Genomic DNA, 15,208 nt, shown 5'->3' on the forward strand with positions numbered 1-15,208 from the left:
AAGCTTCTACTCCTACACAGAAGTAAACATCTCACTCCCAGCTGGCTCCCAACATGAAACCCTGTACCCCTTGCCAGGCCTGGCACAGGCATGATTCTCAGTAGGACCTGCACCCGCCCTACTAGGAAGTGCCAGCTGGCCTGGTGTCCTGTGTCCCCACACTCTCTGATAAGGGCTGGTGTAGCCACAGATATTTTAGGAAAGTTATCTTTTACCCTTGAAAAAGCCACAGATCTCTTTCATTTTCTCCACATAAGTAGTATAGCCATTTATTAGAGTATTTATTTAGTATTGCCAGATGAAATATATTTATATAACTGACTTTATGAATTGATCAAGTATCTAAGAATTGTTATGTGATTATACAAAGTTACAAAAATAAAGTATAGACCTTAAAATAGAAAATCTTAATCATTTTAGGCCAGGTCCACTGAGGGTGGGGAGGAATGACCTCTTTGAGGTGAGGTGGGGGATGACCCCCAGCTGGGGAGGAGGCTTGGACTCTATGAAGGTGGGGGAAGAGACGTGCCAGGGAAGCCACAGTAGCAAGCCTCTTCCAGCTCTGAGACAGTGGCACGCTGGGAATTAGGGGCATGTGAGTCACATGTTGACACCTAGTTTGCTATAGGAGGATATTTATCGAGCAACTTATTTCCCAATTTGAGATGTTGAGGCTCTTTCCTTCAATGATGCCAGCTCCTCAGCAGCAATGGAGCCTGGCATTAACTCTCTGGGGAAGGGTGTGCTCAAAACGTTCCCCTGAGGTACTTGTAGCAGGACACCAATCCCACCAACCGACTGGGTGATAAGACCATGTGTGTATGCTGGGCGGGGGCCAGAGAACATTACAAAACAGCTTTCTGAATGGCAAGTTTTTTAAAATCTTACATCATCCCGAGGCAAGTGTTTGCCCAAAACGACCTTAGAGCTGCTTTCCTAAAAAGTAATTACAGCAATACCGATGACTTGTTTTATACAGAAATAAGAGCTTGAAAAGTATTTTCTAATCTTCCTGGTAGGCTGATCATGCATGCATTTTCCCCTGTGGACATCTTTAACAGAAGGGCACCACTGTAAGGTGTTATTGGAAGGTGGACTCAGCCCAGCAGAGCTCACTGAATGCACATTCTTACAATGCAGTTGGCTCTCAGAGGCCACACTCCACAGTAGCTTGACTGCTCCATCTGGGAAGTACATTCCACGCCCAGGGGATCCCGATGGGAGACCTGGTAAAAAGCCAGTCCTCCAGAGCCCTTCAGCCAGACTGTGCCTGTTCTCACAGGAATTAGAAACAAGCTGAACCACCGTGCTGCTTTGGAGAGCTCGTCAGGGGCACACCACTCTAGAGTAGATAACTTTGTGTACCAGTTTACTGTCCTGGCTAAGTCTGGATCGAGCTATAAAATGTTCTGTAACCTTATTTTTGTATGGAAATTTGATAGAAGCTGGAGTGCTCCATTAGCCCTGGGGTTGGGACCCACCTGTCCTAACAAGACAACCAGAGTATATTCAAAAGCAAACACAATTAGCTTCTGAAGGGTCACGAGTTTCTCAAAATGTAATGAGATAAGATTAGAAAAAAGAGAAACTTTTATTTACAACCATGGGAATCCCACAGGAGTACACGAAACACACATAATGTGTACACACACATGAACCTCTGAAGCCAGTGGCACGCCACGCCCTCAGTGCCCTATCCGCACCAACATCACCGTGACGTTATCCGCCGAACCCCGCTGCACTGCCTTGTTGGCCAGCCTATTGCAGGCTGCTTCGTAGCGGGTATCCACAGCAGGCTTCCCTTCCCGGCTCGGGATCTTCTCATCCTGCCGGGCAGGAAAGGGTGCTGGTGAATAGGGGAATCCTGCACCCCACCACTCTCCTGAGACAGCATCGCCAGAAGGAAGAATTGCTCAGTCTCCATCAGGGCAGGCAGGACAAACTGACCAGGCTCCCGGACATTGAAAATGCACACAATGATACCCCCCAACAATGGGGATGTAGGGGAGGACTGGGGTATCAGAAAGGTGCAGCTGGACAACTGGCACTCACTCCCTTGTGCAATTTCTTACCTCGAGGCAGGACAAGATGAAGTTCACAGCTTCTTCTGGGGTAAAGACCTTGAAGAGGCCGTCGCAGGCCAGCAAAATGAACCTACAATACAGGGAAGAAATATAAATGGGTTTTAACAGCAAACTCTATAAAATCGCCAGTAACAAAGGAAAAAGAAACAAACACTTGTCCAACTACGAAAAAGCTAAGACTTTAAAAAAAGTAATTTGACTTCTATGAGACAAAGATTAAAACTACTTAAAAATAATTGTAGGTGGGTCTAATACATCAAAACTGGAACATGCCTTCTGTCCACCAATATTGAAAGTATGAATTCAAACATTAGGTAGATATTGCACTTTCTTATATAAACGCAAAAGGTACATCACTGAATAAAAACATCAGGTATTATGGTAAATATACACAGAATTTCTTTCGCCACCTGCCTTGAACCATTTCTCAAAGACATAAAACTAGTGGTTAGACCTAAATGGAACATCCTAGAAGCCATGCTGAGTCCAAGGCCCCAGGAGAACCACCACCCACCTTCACTGTCTGAAAACAGGATTATTTCCCTACCAAACCCCCCATCCTCTGGGCTTCCCAAGGAAAGTCATTCTGAACAATGGTGGCTCAGATACAAAGATTTTAGTTCTCCAAGCACCAAGGAATGTTCCCCACGGCTTTAACCACCTCTCTTTTCTCACTGTCATACCTAGGTCTTAGTTCTCCTCTTCTTACTGGGCATTCATTCAACAGGCATTTACCAGCACCTAGTCTGTGCCTGGGACAGTGTGGGGCACAAGTCCCAGAAGACTCCTGCCCCTTCCAGTGAGGTGACCACCATCCAGAATGGGGGGGACTAGCATATCACAGCAGGGGCCTGGTCTGGGGGCAGGCAGACAAGACTTTCCTGGGGCATCACTCAGAAAAACAGAGGAGGGGCTAGTGGAAACACGTTCCAAGACCCTAGGGTCAGCAAGAGCATGGCGTGCTGAAGGCAGGCATGGAGAACAGGGAGGCTGAGCAGGGAGGACCAAAGTAGGGCTCCTTACCCACAGCACTGAGACCAAGGCTCAGGGAGGGCTATGCTCCAGAAGAGCTCCTACCCGCAAGGCTGCAGCTTGATCAATGAGCCTTTCTCACTTCCCTCATCACTCATTCTTGTGAGCCCCTTGTTCTGAGCTCTTTCCTATTCTCCTCTGCACCACTGCCTCAGTTCAGCCCCGTTCAAGCCAGGGCCACCACCATATCCTAATGAGCCCCTGGGCTCCATCCTGCTCCAACCCCCAACATTTAGGACTTCCTGCCACCAGGCAGCCAGGCAGTGTGGTGCCTCATCTTCAGGCAGCTTAGAATGGCGATGGACAACTGAATAGACCGTCTTTCTCAACCTAGCTTGGTCTGCCTAAAAATCGCCCATGACCCTCCATCATGAGAAGCTAAAATTCAAACTCCTCAGCATGGAACTCAGTCAGTGGCCATCATCTCTCACCAACATCCCCTGCCACCATTCGCCCTTTCACACCATCCCATTTTAATGCCTTTGTTGTGTGTTTCCTCTACTAGAAAACCCTCTTGTTCCTCCAACAGGGACACCCCTCACCCCCACTGGCCAGGCTCCCAGAGCAGCCCATACTCCTAGGACACGAGTGCCCCCAACCAGACTGTGTGGCCCACTAGAGCAGCACCGTAGAACTGTATTTTATCTCTCTGCACCTCCAGGGCCTAACACAGTGCCCAAGACACGGCTCCTTACAAGCCAAGAGCTGGGGATAGATAGACCATATATGTGCACGCCCATGCCTCTAGTGGGCATTTTTACCTGTCATTGGGGGTCAGCTGGCAACGTCTGATGTCTGGCACAGAAGTGACCCCGCAGCGCTTGTACTGCCCATCCCCAATGGATCGGGACACCTCCAGCACACCTAAGACACGCCCGTCCCTAAAACAAAGGGAAAACAATTCAGACTCCATCGGCCAGATCATAAGGCCACAGTACTTAGAATCTGGTCTTAAAATCAGAAAAACAGGACAGAATGAAAGATGTAGCCTGCAGAATTCACATTAAACAGCATCATGCCCTAGCCGGTTTGGCTCAGTGGATAGAGCGTCAGCCTGCGACTGAAAGGTCCCAGGTTCGATTCTGGTCAAGGGCACATGCCCGAGATGTGGGCTCGATCCCCAGTGGGGGCTGTGCAGGAGACAGCTGATCATGATTTTCTCTCATCATTGATGTTTCCATCTCTTTCTCCCTTTCTCTCTGAAATCAATAAAAATATGAAACAAATAATAAAAAACACAAAACAGCATCATCTCCTGACCTCAAATAATACACAGGAGATGTGCTGAGATTCCACTGCTCTAGGTCAAGCATGCCAAACTCAGCCCACAACAAATATTTTTGCTGCCCAGCCAATACAACAGTATGTAAGAAACGTTTTAATAAAAATTTCATAACTTTTACAATATCCTGTTATACATAATTATTAATAATGAACTACAATGTTCTAATGACTGATTACTATAATCGTGTTGCATTCATTTCCCTGACGCACAGGTGCACCATTTCTCTCACTAATACTAGCAGCGAATTGCCAAAACCGGTTTGGCTCAGTGGATGGAGCGTCGGCCTGCGGACTGAAGGGTCCCAGGTTCGACTCCGGTCAAGGGCATGTACCTGGGTTGCGGACACATCTCCAGTGGGGGATGTGCAGGAGGCAGCTGATCGATGTTTCTCTCTCATCGATGTTTCTGGCTCTCTATCCCTCTCCCTTCCTCTCTGTAAGAAATCAATAAAATATTTAAAAAAAAAAAAAAAAATACTAGCAGCGAATATTTTAGCAGCCAATTGCCATGTCCTTAGTCTTGGACTAACTTGTTTGGTGTGTGCTACAGGAAATATTTCGCTTTCAGAGAACAAGAAAAATAGGTTTATTTGAGTTACACTTATTAATTTGTGCAGTTATTCATTGTCTGGTAAGTCAGTGTTCAAGGAAAAATATTAATTTATATTAAAATGTTCCATTATTTTATGTTAACGATTACTCATTTATTTCAGCCCTTTGTATTCAGCATGTCTCTATCGAAATAAACCTATGTTTCTATGAAAATTGAAGCTTTTGTTCTTCTGTGGCCCACATAAACTTAAACCTTGTTTATTTGGCCCGTGTTAGCCTTTGAGTTTGACATGCTTACTCTAGGTCCGTGGTTGGAAAACTGCGGCTCGCGAGTTACATGTGGCTCTTTGGCCCCTTGAGTGTGGCTCTTTCACAAAATACCACGTGCGGGCACGTGTACAGTGCGATTGAAACTTCGTGGCCCATGCGCAGAAGTCGGTTTTCGGCCTGGGCGAGTCTATTTTGAAGAAGTACTATTGATATTTGGCTCTGTTGACTAATGAGTTTGCTGACCACTGCTCTAGGTCATTAATATTCCTGCGGCGCTTGGTGCCTCAGCCAGGCTGCACATTAGAGGGAACAGTGCCCCCTCTGGCTGCACTTATGTGGTCGCAATGGCCAGTTGATTTGCCCAAAGCTGGGAGTGGACTTAACTAGACTGAATAGGGGCTTGGCTTTGTTTTTCTGTTTTATCTTAAAGCTCCTTAGGTGATTTGAGCATGCACACACGGTTAAGAAAAGGTGGAACAGAGGACTATTTTGCATTTCAATCTAATTAGGTTTGGAAAATACTCAAAGTGACCATTCCCAGACTCCATAGCACCTTTTGTTTCCACTGGGTATGGGTATGATTAACTTACATACAATTGGTAACACTTTGCATAGCATTACACTTTTACCCATCCTATTTTTAGGTAAAGGATACAGAGATAGTAAGGTGACCCATAAGTGGGACCATGCTGTAATACAGGGGAACAGCAGTCCTTGACTCAAGGCTCCAAGAACAATTCTGGTGGTGCTACCACTGTGTGACCTCAGGCAGCTGCCACTGGGGGCCCTCAGACTCTCATGTCTACAGCCAGAGGAGAAACCACACTGGAGAAGATGCAGGAGAGCATTTGGCAAACACCAAAGCTGGGCCTGGAGATGCTGTGTGAATGGAGGCACATGGCAGAACGTTCTCGCCTGGGCCTGGGCCACTGTCTCAGAGTCAGAATTCAGCCTGGTCCTGGCCCTACACTGTGCCCAGTCCCCCTCCTCACGGGAACAGCTGAGGGATCAGCAACAGACTTAACCAGGCACCTGAAAGAAGTTAAGCAGTACCCCCACACAATTACTACAGCAAACAGCAGGGGGCGAGGTACACAGAAGCAGAAGTGAAGATGGACAGGGTAGGGTTGGGGGGGGGTCCCTCAGCCCTAAGAGTGCCATTAAGGAAGCCGCTCAAAGCATAAGAATCCAACCAAGTGCTTCTTCAGTGACCAAGTGGCCAGGTGCCCAGTGTGGACACCCCTCCGCCACGTCACGAATGCAGCTCGTTTCAAGGAGACCGAGTGTCATGACCTGGGCACAGGGCTGGAGCACCACCTTCATGCTCAGACAAGTTCAACAGGACTACATGCTTCTTCACTACCCTCAGAGTTCCCCCAGACCACCGTGCTGAGGAGTGAGGGGCTCTTAAGTCTCACCCTATCAATCCTGGGTACCACCTTCTCTGGCGCATTCCCCACTTTTGCTCAGAACTGTTAGTTCCCATCCCTTTCCCACCTGCCCATCAATCATAGCTTCATGCTTCCTCAGCCAGACAACTATTTTCCTGCTAGTTACACAGACAGAAGCCCTGATCTCTGTGATCTTTGCTGGTACTTTCTGTTCCAGTTTCTCCTTCACAATGAGAGAGAGAGGCACTGAGACGGTTGCCCTGGCGGCCAGGATAAGCTGCACACTGCTCTAACGTCAGCTCCTCTAGCACACCAGCAAAAGCAGGACACAGTCGGTCTCGATGCTTTTGCATCCTCTTCTGACTCAGATGCCCAAGTCCTGTGTCTTACTATGATGGATGCTAACAAAGTAACTGAAGGTGGATTCCAGAATAGCGCCTTTTTGATACCAGAGACCTGAATGTGACCTGGTCCCAGACACATGCACTGCATATTCGTTTATTTAATATATTTTTATTGATTTTCTTTTACAAAGAGGAAGGGAGAGGGATAGAGAGTTAGGATAGTTAGAAACATCAATGAGAGAAACACCGATCAGCTGCCTCCTGCACATCCCCTACAGGGGATCAAGCCCACAACCAAGATACATACCCTGAACTGGAATCAAACCAGGGACCATTCAGTCCGAGGGTAGATGCTCGCCACTGAGCCAAACCAGTTAGGGCTGTACTGCATATTTACATCTAAATGTTACACATGCAAGCTTGCCTCATCTGTCCTGTCCAGTTGCCTTCCTTGTAAAATAAAAATAAAACTGCACCTTCTCAGAGAAGTCCACTGAGATAGTGTGAAACATTGCTGCACACAGTATGCTACCTTTGGTGGAAGAAAGTAGGAAAAATAAGAATCTGGCCAGAACCGGTTTGGCTCAGTGGATAGAGCGTCGGACTGCGGACTTAAGGGTCCCGGGTTCGATTCCGGTCAAGGGCATGTACCTTGGTTGTGGGCACATCCCCAGTGGGGGGCGTGCAGGGGGCAGCTGATCAATGTTTCTCCCTCATTGATGTTTCTCTCTATCCCTCTCCCTTCCTGTCTGTAAAAATCAATAAAATATATTAAAAAAAAAAAAAAAAAAAAAAGAATCTGTACACAGATTTGCTTCTTTCTGTAAGAAGAAACATTGGAGAGAATCCAGAACTATGAGTAAGGGGGACAGGCACGGAATCTATAAATAAGCCTTTTTATTTAACCATGTAAATGTGGGTTATTTTTAAAATTATAATAAAAATATACACAAGATAAGATTTGCCTTTAACTATTTTTAATGTACAGTTGAGTGGCATTAACTGAGTTCACACTATTGTGCAGCCATCACCACCATCAGCTCCAGAACTCTCTTCATCTTCCCAAACTGAACCTCTGTTAAACACTCACACCAAACCCTCTTCCCCTAGAGATCCCCATTTCACTTCCTGTCTTTATGAATCTGGCCATTCCATGCACCTCATATTCATGGAATCATACAGTGTTTGTCCTTCAGTGACTGGCTCATTTCACTCAGCATTTCACTCAAGGTTGATCCATGCTGTAGCCAATGAGATGACTTCCTTCTTTTATAAGGCTGAACAGTATCCACTATATGGATGGATCACATCTGTTTATCGCTTAATCTACTGATGGAAACTAGGATTGCTTCCACTGTTTGGCTGTTGTCAATAATCCTATATAATAAAAGCCCAGCGACCAAATGGCACAACAACTGGAACGACCGTAGCCCCTCACCCTGGCTGGCCCTGCCCCTGATCGGCCCCCTTCGGGGTGGGCTGACTGGACCCCACCAGTGCATGAATTCATGCACTGGGCCTCTAGTATTACTATAAACATGTATATGCACACACCCGTCCAAATCCTTGCTTGCAATTATTCTGTGGAATTGCTGGATCACATGGTAATTCTATTTTTAATATTAGAGGAACCTCCATACTGTTTTCCACCACAATTGCACCATTTTACATCCCCAATAACAGTGCACAAGGTTCCGATTTCACCATGTAAATGGCTTATAATATAGGGGGAAAAGCCCTAAAATCTTTTTTTTTTTTTTTTTTTTTTTTTTTTTTTTTTTTTTTTTTTAAATATATTTTATTGATTTTTTACAGAGAGGAAGGGAGAGAGATAGAGAGTTAGAAACATCGATGAGAGAGAAACATCGATCAGCTGCCTCCTGCACATCTCCTACTGGGGATGTGCCCGCAACCCAGGTACATGCCTCTGACCGGAATCGAACCTGGGACCTTTCAGTCCGCAGGCCGACGCTCTATCCACTGAGCCAAACCGGTTTCGGCAAGCCCTAAAATCTAAGACAAATTGAAACTAGTGATAATGACCAAGGTGGTAACACAAGCACAGTGAAAGCAATTATTCTAGGTTTACAAACATGTCCTTCATGAGAAATAGTTCAAGGACAAGATAACTACACTATAAGGAACTCAAACTTCGTAATAGTGATAATGCAAATAAATGTACTGTTATTAGGAACCAAGATTTTCAGCAAAAAGGACAGATTTATGACTACTGACTCACAAAAGAGAAAGCCCTGTACTGTTAAATTTGAATAACAAATAGCAGCCTACGCTCACCATCTAAAGAGTGCTGAACAGACTTAGAATTAGTGACATCCCAGGTGAAACAAGAGTCCCCAGCACACGGAGCTGGGTTTTAAAGATGAATGGAACAGTCAGCTCAAAGGCACTCCCTTTCACTGGCTACATTGGGGGTAATGTGAGCAGGAAACGCACCAGGACCCTATGACTAGCATCAGCACTGAAATCACACCCCCTGACAAATGGTGCTTCACAGAGCAAGGAGAGAGGAGAAAGGGAGAAAAGCAGAGTGAAAAGAAAAACCACGAGGCACCTGGGTAGCTCAGTTGGTTACAGCACTGTTCTGATAGGCCAAGGTTGCAGTTTCAACCCCATCAGGGCACATACAAGAATCAATCAATGAATAAGTTAAATTAAGTTAACAAATCAATCTTTCTCTCTCTTTCCCACCCCCTCCCCTCTGTCTCTAAACATCAATCAAAAAAAAAAAAAAAAATAAGGGAAAAACCCACTAATTTCCATAAGTGCAGGGGGCCATCTTACTTTGCAAATTGATAATGAAAGAATTGAACATCGACCCTGCTTTCTGGGAAGCAAGTATGGTTCATTCATACCCCACTGATGAAGGAAAGCCTCTCCTTGTAGGATGCCTGTTAATACCTGTGGCAGGAATTCCAGAAGCAGGAAATCATCTTTGTCATCCCTATGAAATAGATTCAGACAAGAATCACTAAGGGACCTACCACCATGAGATGAAAGATGGATGCAAAACAGAATGTTCCCAAGGTGCTAAAGCACATCTCTCCATATCACCTGCTGATCACACAGGAAAACCTGTGCCTTTCCCTGTGGGGACTCATTACCACCAAAGTCCAGTGCTGGGAACTCAGCAACAGTGACCTGACGTGGCCACTAAAGTGAGGGATTATCAAATATAGGCCACCCCCCAATAAATATTTTTCTAAAAATGTTTAATCTGAATCTAAAGAAGACTTTAGATAGCTCTTGAATAACAAATAGCAGCCTACGCTCACCATCTAAAGAGTGCTGAACAGACTTAGAATTAGTGACATCCCAGGTGAAACTAGTCATTTCTAGTTTATAGGAAAAACATGCAAACAACTTAAATGATACCATGAAAACACAGGCAAACTCAGAACGTGACCCTATACAACCACTGGCCTAGACAACTGCATGATCCAAGCTGAGGAAGAGTGGAGACCATTCTACACTGAATGATGTGAATCCAAGGTGAGCATGAGCGCTGGCTGGACCCTGCTTTCAAACCAAGACACTTTGGGGACAACTTGGAGAAATATGAATACAGACAGAATTACAGATAACCTAAAGAATTATTTTTTTAAGTGTTATCTGCAACTAACTTCCAGATAGTTCTTGCCTAGCATACACATACACGAAGCAAATATGGCAAAATGTTAATTACTAAATCTAGGTGGTAGATATTGAAATGCTTACTCTAATTTTATAAAATGTTTGATAATTTTAATGAAGTGGGAAGGGTAGAGGGAAATAAATGCCCACCAGTCCTGGACTTGGGCAGATGGGGTCACAGCCTGGCCCTGCTGCTGAGGAGCAAGGTCACTGCCACCTGAGCCTCCTTGCCCTCTTCTCTGAAGTGCAGGGTTCACCTTGAGCACACTGTCAAATGAGCTCCCTAAGGTGGGTACTGGGAAAAAGGAAGAACCTGTAACAGAGCTGATCATTCACCCATAGGACTGTCAATGTCAAAAGCCTTTCCAAGGAGTTCAGGCAAAGCAGAATTTTAAAGTTATAAGAAAGGGCAGAAAAGATGATGCTGACATTAACACTGGGATCACATTCTCGAGCATTAACTTCTGCAGCAGCCACAATGGGAAAATGGGGCACGTGCCACTGCCCAAGGTCTAGAACCATGCCCACAGTCCCATCAGTGCTAAGATGACCACACTATGACCAAGGTTATCTCTTACTACCATTCCAGCAATTTTGAACAAACTCAAAGAGTGCTGCCTCCTCTCCAGACCTCTCTGCACTGCTGGCTAGAATCAGCCTGGAGTAAAATTTGTCTAAGGACAAGTGATTGCAGCCTTATATTGCTGATACTTCTCTCTCATCTCCAACAAAAATGTAAGACTAATGGTCAAACTGTAAAATGAACCAGAAAACACTTCTGGTCAAATCCATAACACCACGTCCCAGGAGTGAATCCTTGTTAAGTGTATTAAGACTGAAACCTTGGAGAGATGAATGGAGGTGCTGTGGGCAGAACCAGGGCAGAAGGCCACTGGCCAGGGGAGCTGCTCCCCAGGAAACCCAGAGACCGTCAACCTGACACATACTTCCTGTCTAAATACTTTAGATGTTCTCTGAGCAACTCCCCTAAACTGTAACTTACTCAGTTGTGACAAATGATAGTATTTATGGAAGTTCCTAGGACCAGAGAACTGTTGCAAATGGTGACCTTGAATTTGAGGCAGGTTTCCTCCCTTCGCAAATTTAGGAAGGCATGTTTTTTGTACACATTTTGCTCCCACTTGGACATAGTGAAATCCTACAACCTTCATTCGCCTACTTCACAGGTCAGACCTCAGTCCCATCACACTAAAGACTGCATGACAAGGGAAGTTCTCCCCTCGGAGGACTCATGGCCATTCCTCCCTCCCTCCCTGGAGTTCCCACAGTCCCTGGTTACCTGACGTTTCCTCCAGCCTTCTGTATTCTCATTCGTTCTTCATACTGTGTTGGGTTATGCTCCTTGCTGAGGCTTAAGGCTGCATGTTTTTGACTCTCCTCATTATAACGACACAGGATTGCCTGGGAAGATGGAGATTACAACAGCAGTAAAATTCAGGAGCCCAGTACCCAGAGTTACCAGCTGAAGACAAAGGTCAACCATGGAGTTTCAGAGTCAGCCTCCTGCCGACACACACGAGTTCAAAGAAGAGCCCAAGTGACAAAGTGGTGTCACAGTAACACTAGCCAGGGAGAGAGGCCCCGGTGTGGGCCTCTGTTGGGTGACTAGAGTGGGCACTCATCCTCTCTAAGATGTTGTCCTCTCATGGGTGACGTGGAAAGGAGGCAGTTAATGAGCACCAAAGCCCCCTTTGGGCCCAGTTACTAGTTCCCAAGTCTACACGAGGCAAAGATGAGGGCATGCTGACCAAGTGCGTCTCCATGTGCTCCTGACACCACATTTACCATGTAGTAACTTCTGGATAAACCTGGATTTTACAGAGGAGGGAGCTGAGGCCTGGAGGATAGGTATCATGTCCAACGTCACACACAGTATTCAAATTTGACTCCAAAGTCCCCCCTCTCCCTGTGTCTTGGTCCAATTTTACTCATGCTATTTTAAGTCACTTGGTCAAAACACTTCTGCACTGGAGATAGCCTACTAAGAGGACCTCCAGAATATAAACTCCACTAGGCAGGGACTGTCATCTGTAATGTTCACGGCAGCATCCCTACTGTTTATTTCTTCAGGAAATAAATCACCCTAAAAGCTACAGGGGCTGGGGGCCTTTGTCTTCAGTTCTGCAGATGGTGCTCATGAGTGGGAAGAGTCACTCTCTCACTGTGACTACAAAGGAACACGAGACGGAGGCTGGCTGAAAAATCTCCTGGCTGAAGGCGGGGGGCTGAACCCACCTTGCAGAAGGCCAGCCTCTAGCTTTGTTTCCCACCACAGGCTGCCAGCAGTGGGAAATGACTGGCTTTTCTCCCTTAGCCTTGTGAACTGGGCTCCTTGCATGAATGGCGCATCACCTAGCACTTTCCTAGCTGCAGCTCTTGAGTTATTCTAACATAACAATGATTTTGAGAGGCAAGGGCCTATGGTCAGAGATATATGAGGTTAAATGATATTTGTAACTGCACACCAATTAAATTCCAACCTATAGCACTACCCTGACAGAGTACACACACAAAAGGAAACATAGAAAACAAAAGGAATGTATTTGGGTTTTAAAGCAGAAGAGGTCTACTGCAGGATGTAAGTCTTCCCAGGGAACAAAGTGACCCAAGCTCAGCTGTTGCTCCCCACCCAGAATCTACACTCTGCACTGGAGCCCCTGCAGCAATCCCGCAGAACATTCCGACCCAGCCTTCGTCATTGTAATCTTAGTCAACAAGCGCCTGCTGCCACTCTTCCCCACAGAACATGGTGTTAGCTAAGCGGGTGGCTCCAGAGCCGCATACCCGACTATCTCCGAGGTTGGCAATATAAAGAGTGTTGTCTACAGCCAGAACACACGTGGCAGTGGACCCATCTTTCCAGGCAGGTTTCCTGGGGGGAAAGACATCAGAAATACAGTCACCACCAACATGCTAGCACTTCTAAACTAATTTCCAGAGTTGAATGGGAAGTGGTGTAAACTTTAAAATGAAGAGTTTCCTTAATCCTTGCTTTTTTTCTGTTTCAGATTTAGTTAACAATTACAAGAACTTACTTGGTGCCAGGTACTTTTCAGACAGTGAGTGTTAGTATGAAACAGAATCAGAAGATCTGAAATGCATCCAGGAAAAGCACACACACACACACACACACACACACACACACAACTTCATTCATACGTTTTCATGTGGTTTCACTTACTGGCTTGAAGCTTGTTTAAGAAACTCTTCATCAGTATGCTTAAAAGTGTCCAAAAGGCATCTCTTCACAGTTTTCTCCACACTGATTACATCTCCTATTACAGAAGGAACAAAAGAAAAACTCTTAAGGAGGAAAGGTTACCCTCCACCCACTGTCATTCTGTTTCTGAATTACGACCAAGAACAATCTGCACGGCTGGTGTGGCTCAGTGGTTGAGCATTGAACTATGAACTAGGAGGTCATGGTTCAATTCCTGGTCAAGGCACATGCCTGGGTTGCAGGCTTGATCCCCAGCAGGGCGTGTGCAGGAAGCAGCCGATCAATGATTCTCTTTCTTCAATTATGCTTCTATCTCTCCCCTACCCTTCCTCTCTCTGAAATCAATAAAAACTTTTTTTTAAAATAAAAACTATTTCCTCACCTACAGGACAGTATCACTTGCACTGGTGGTAGTAGACTCCCAAGTATAAAGGCAGGACACACACTTGTATCACAGACATTTCAGGAGAGGTGCCCATCACTCAGAGACTGAGGAGCTCTACAAGGCACACCAGCTCACCTCAGAGCCCACTCCTCGCAGGTTTGCTCTTTTACTTATTTATTATTTTTAAATATATTATTATTGATTTCAGAGAGGAAGGGAGAAGGAGAGATAGAAACATCAATGATGAAAGAGAATCATTGCCTCCTGCACAGCCCCTACTGGGGCTTGAGCCCACAACCTGGGCATGTGCCTGACCAGGAATCGAACTGTGACCTCCTGGTTCATGGATTGATACTCAATCACTGAGACACCTGGCTGGGCTCAGCTCTGCTCTTTTAATTGTCATGATTTTTGTAAAAGCCAAAACGACATCTCAGTGAGTCACACAAACAGCAAACACCAAGATGAACATGAACTGATTTATTTCTATCTCACCTTTAGGAAATTTCCTGATTAAGTTCTGATGTAAATTCTGTGCAGCAAATTTTGAGGCTCGAATTCCTCCATGTCCATCAAAAACAGCAAAATAGGAAACCCGGGTACTAGGAGAATGATTGAGAGTCAATGAGATTCTCACAGCAAACATTACTCCTCTCCATTAAAGTTTTCCCACCTTATTTCAAACAGTGAACTTTGACACAACAGAGGAAGTCACACCGGTAAGACACCAGTCACACTGTCATGAATGGAAAACAGGTAATGACACTGAGACAAATGTCTAAGTAAATTTCATAGTATTTCAAAATTAAACATGTTTTAAAAATCAAGGTCTATTAACTCTGATTTTTCACTGAAGGTGAAACTAAAATTCAGGATTTTTTCTATTTAAACTAGATTTGGTTTTAAACACCAAGACACAGATAAACAGTTACTGACCAAGAATCAAAAATATCTGTAAGGGCAGGGGGCAGGGT

At 45.4% G+C, this 15,208-nt stretch overlaps 1 protein-coding gene across 5 annotated transcripts in view; it reads right to left on the minus strand.

Moving 5' to 3' along the window:
• Positions 1 to 1,567: 1,567 nt before the first annotated feature.
• ILKAP (ILK associated serine/threonine phosphatase) overlaps positions 1,568 to 15,208 on the minus strand; it is a 32,508-nt gene continuing 18,867 nt past the window's right edge. For 4 of the 5 annotated variants that reach the window (XM_070422512.1, XM_070422511.1, XM_070422515.1 and 1 more), the window contains 7 exons: positions 14,730 to 14,836; positions 13,811 to 13,904; positions 13,414 to 13,501; positions 11,909 to 12,030; positions 3,878 to 3,997; positions 2,073 to 2,154; positions 1,568 to 1,826 (listed from right to left, as the gene is read on the minus strand). In XM_070422512.1, coding sequence (XP_070278613.1) covers positions 1,686 to 1,826; positions 2,073 to 2,154; positions 3,878 to 3,997; positions 11,909 to 12,030; positions 13,414 to 13,501; positions 13,811 to 13,904; positions 14,730 to 14,836 — 754 coding nt within the window. In that variant the 3' untranslated portion in view covers positions 1,568 to 1,685. Of the gene's footprint in view, positions 1,827 to 2,067; positions 2,155 to 3,877; positions 3,998 to 9,876; positions 9,920 to 11,908; positions 12,031 to 13,413; positions 13,502 to 13,810; positions 13,905 to 14,729; positions 14,837 to 15,208 lie in introns of those variants that run through there. The other variant, XM_070422514.1, reaches the window with a different exon arrangement.

Source organism: Myotis yumanensis, unplaced genomic scaffold, assembly GCF_028538775.1.
Source record: "Myotis yumanensis isolate MYYU_CA2020_CCGP unplaced genomic scaffold, mMyoYum1.0.hap1 SCAF_8, whole genome shotgun sequence".
Lineage (NCBI taxonomy): Eukaryota > Metazoa > Chordata > Mammalia > Chiroptera > Vespertilionidae > Myotis > Myotis yumanensis.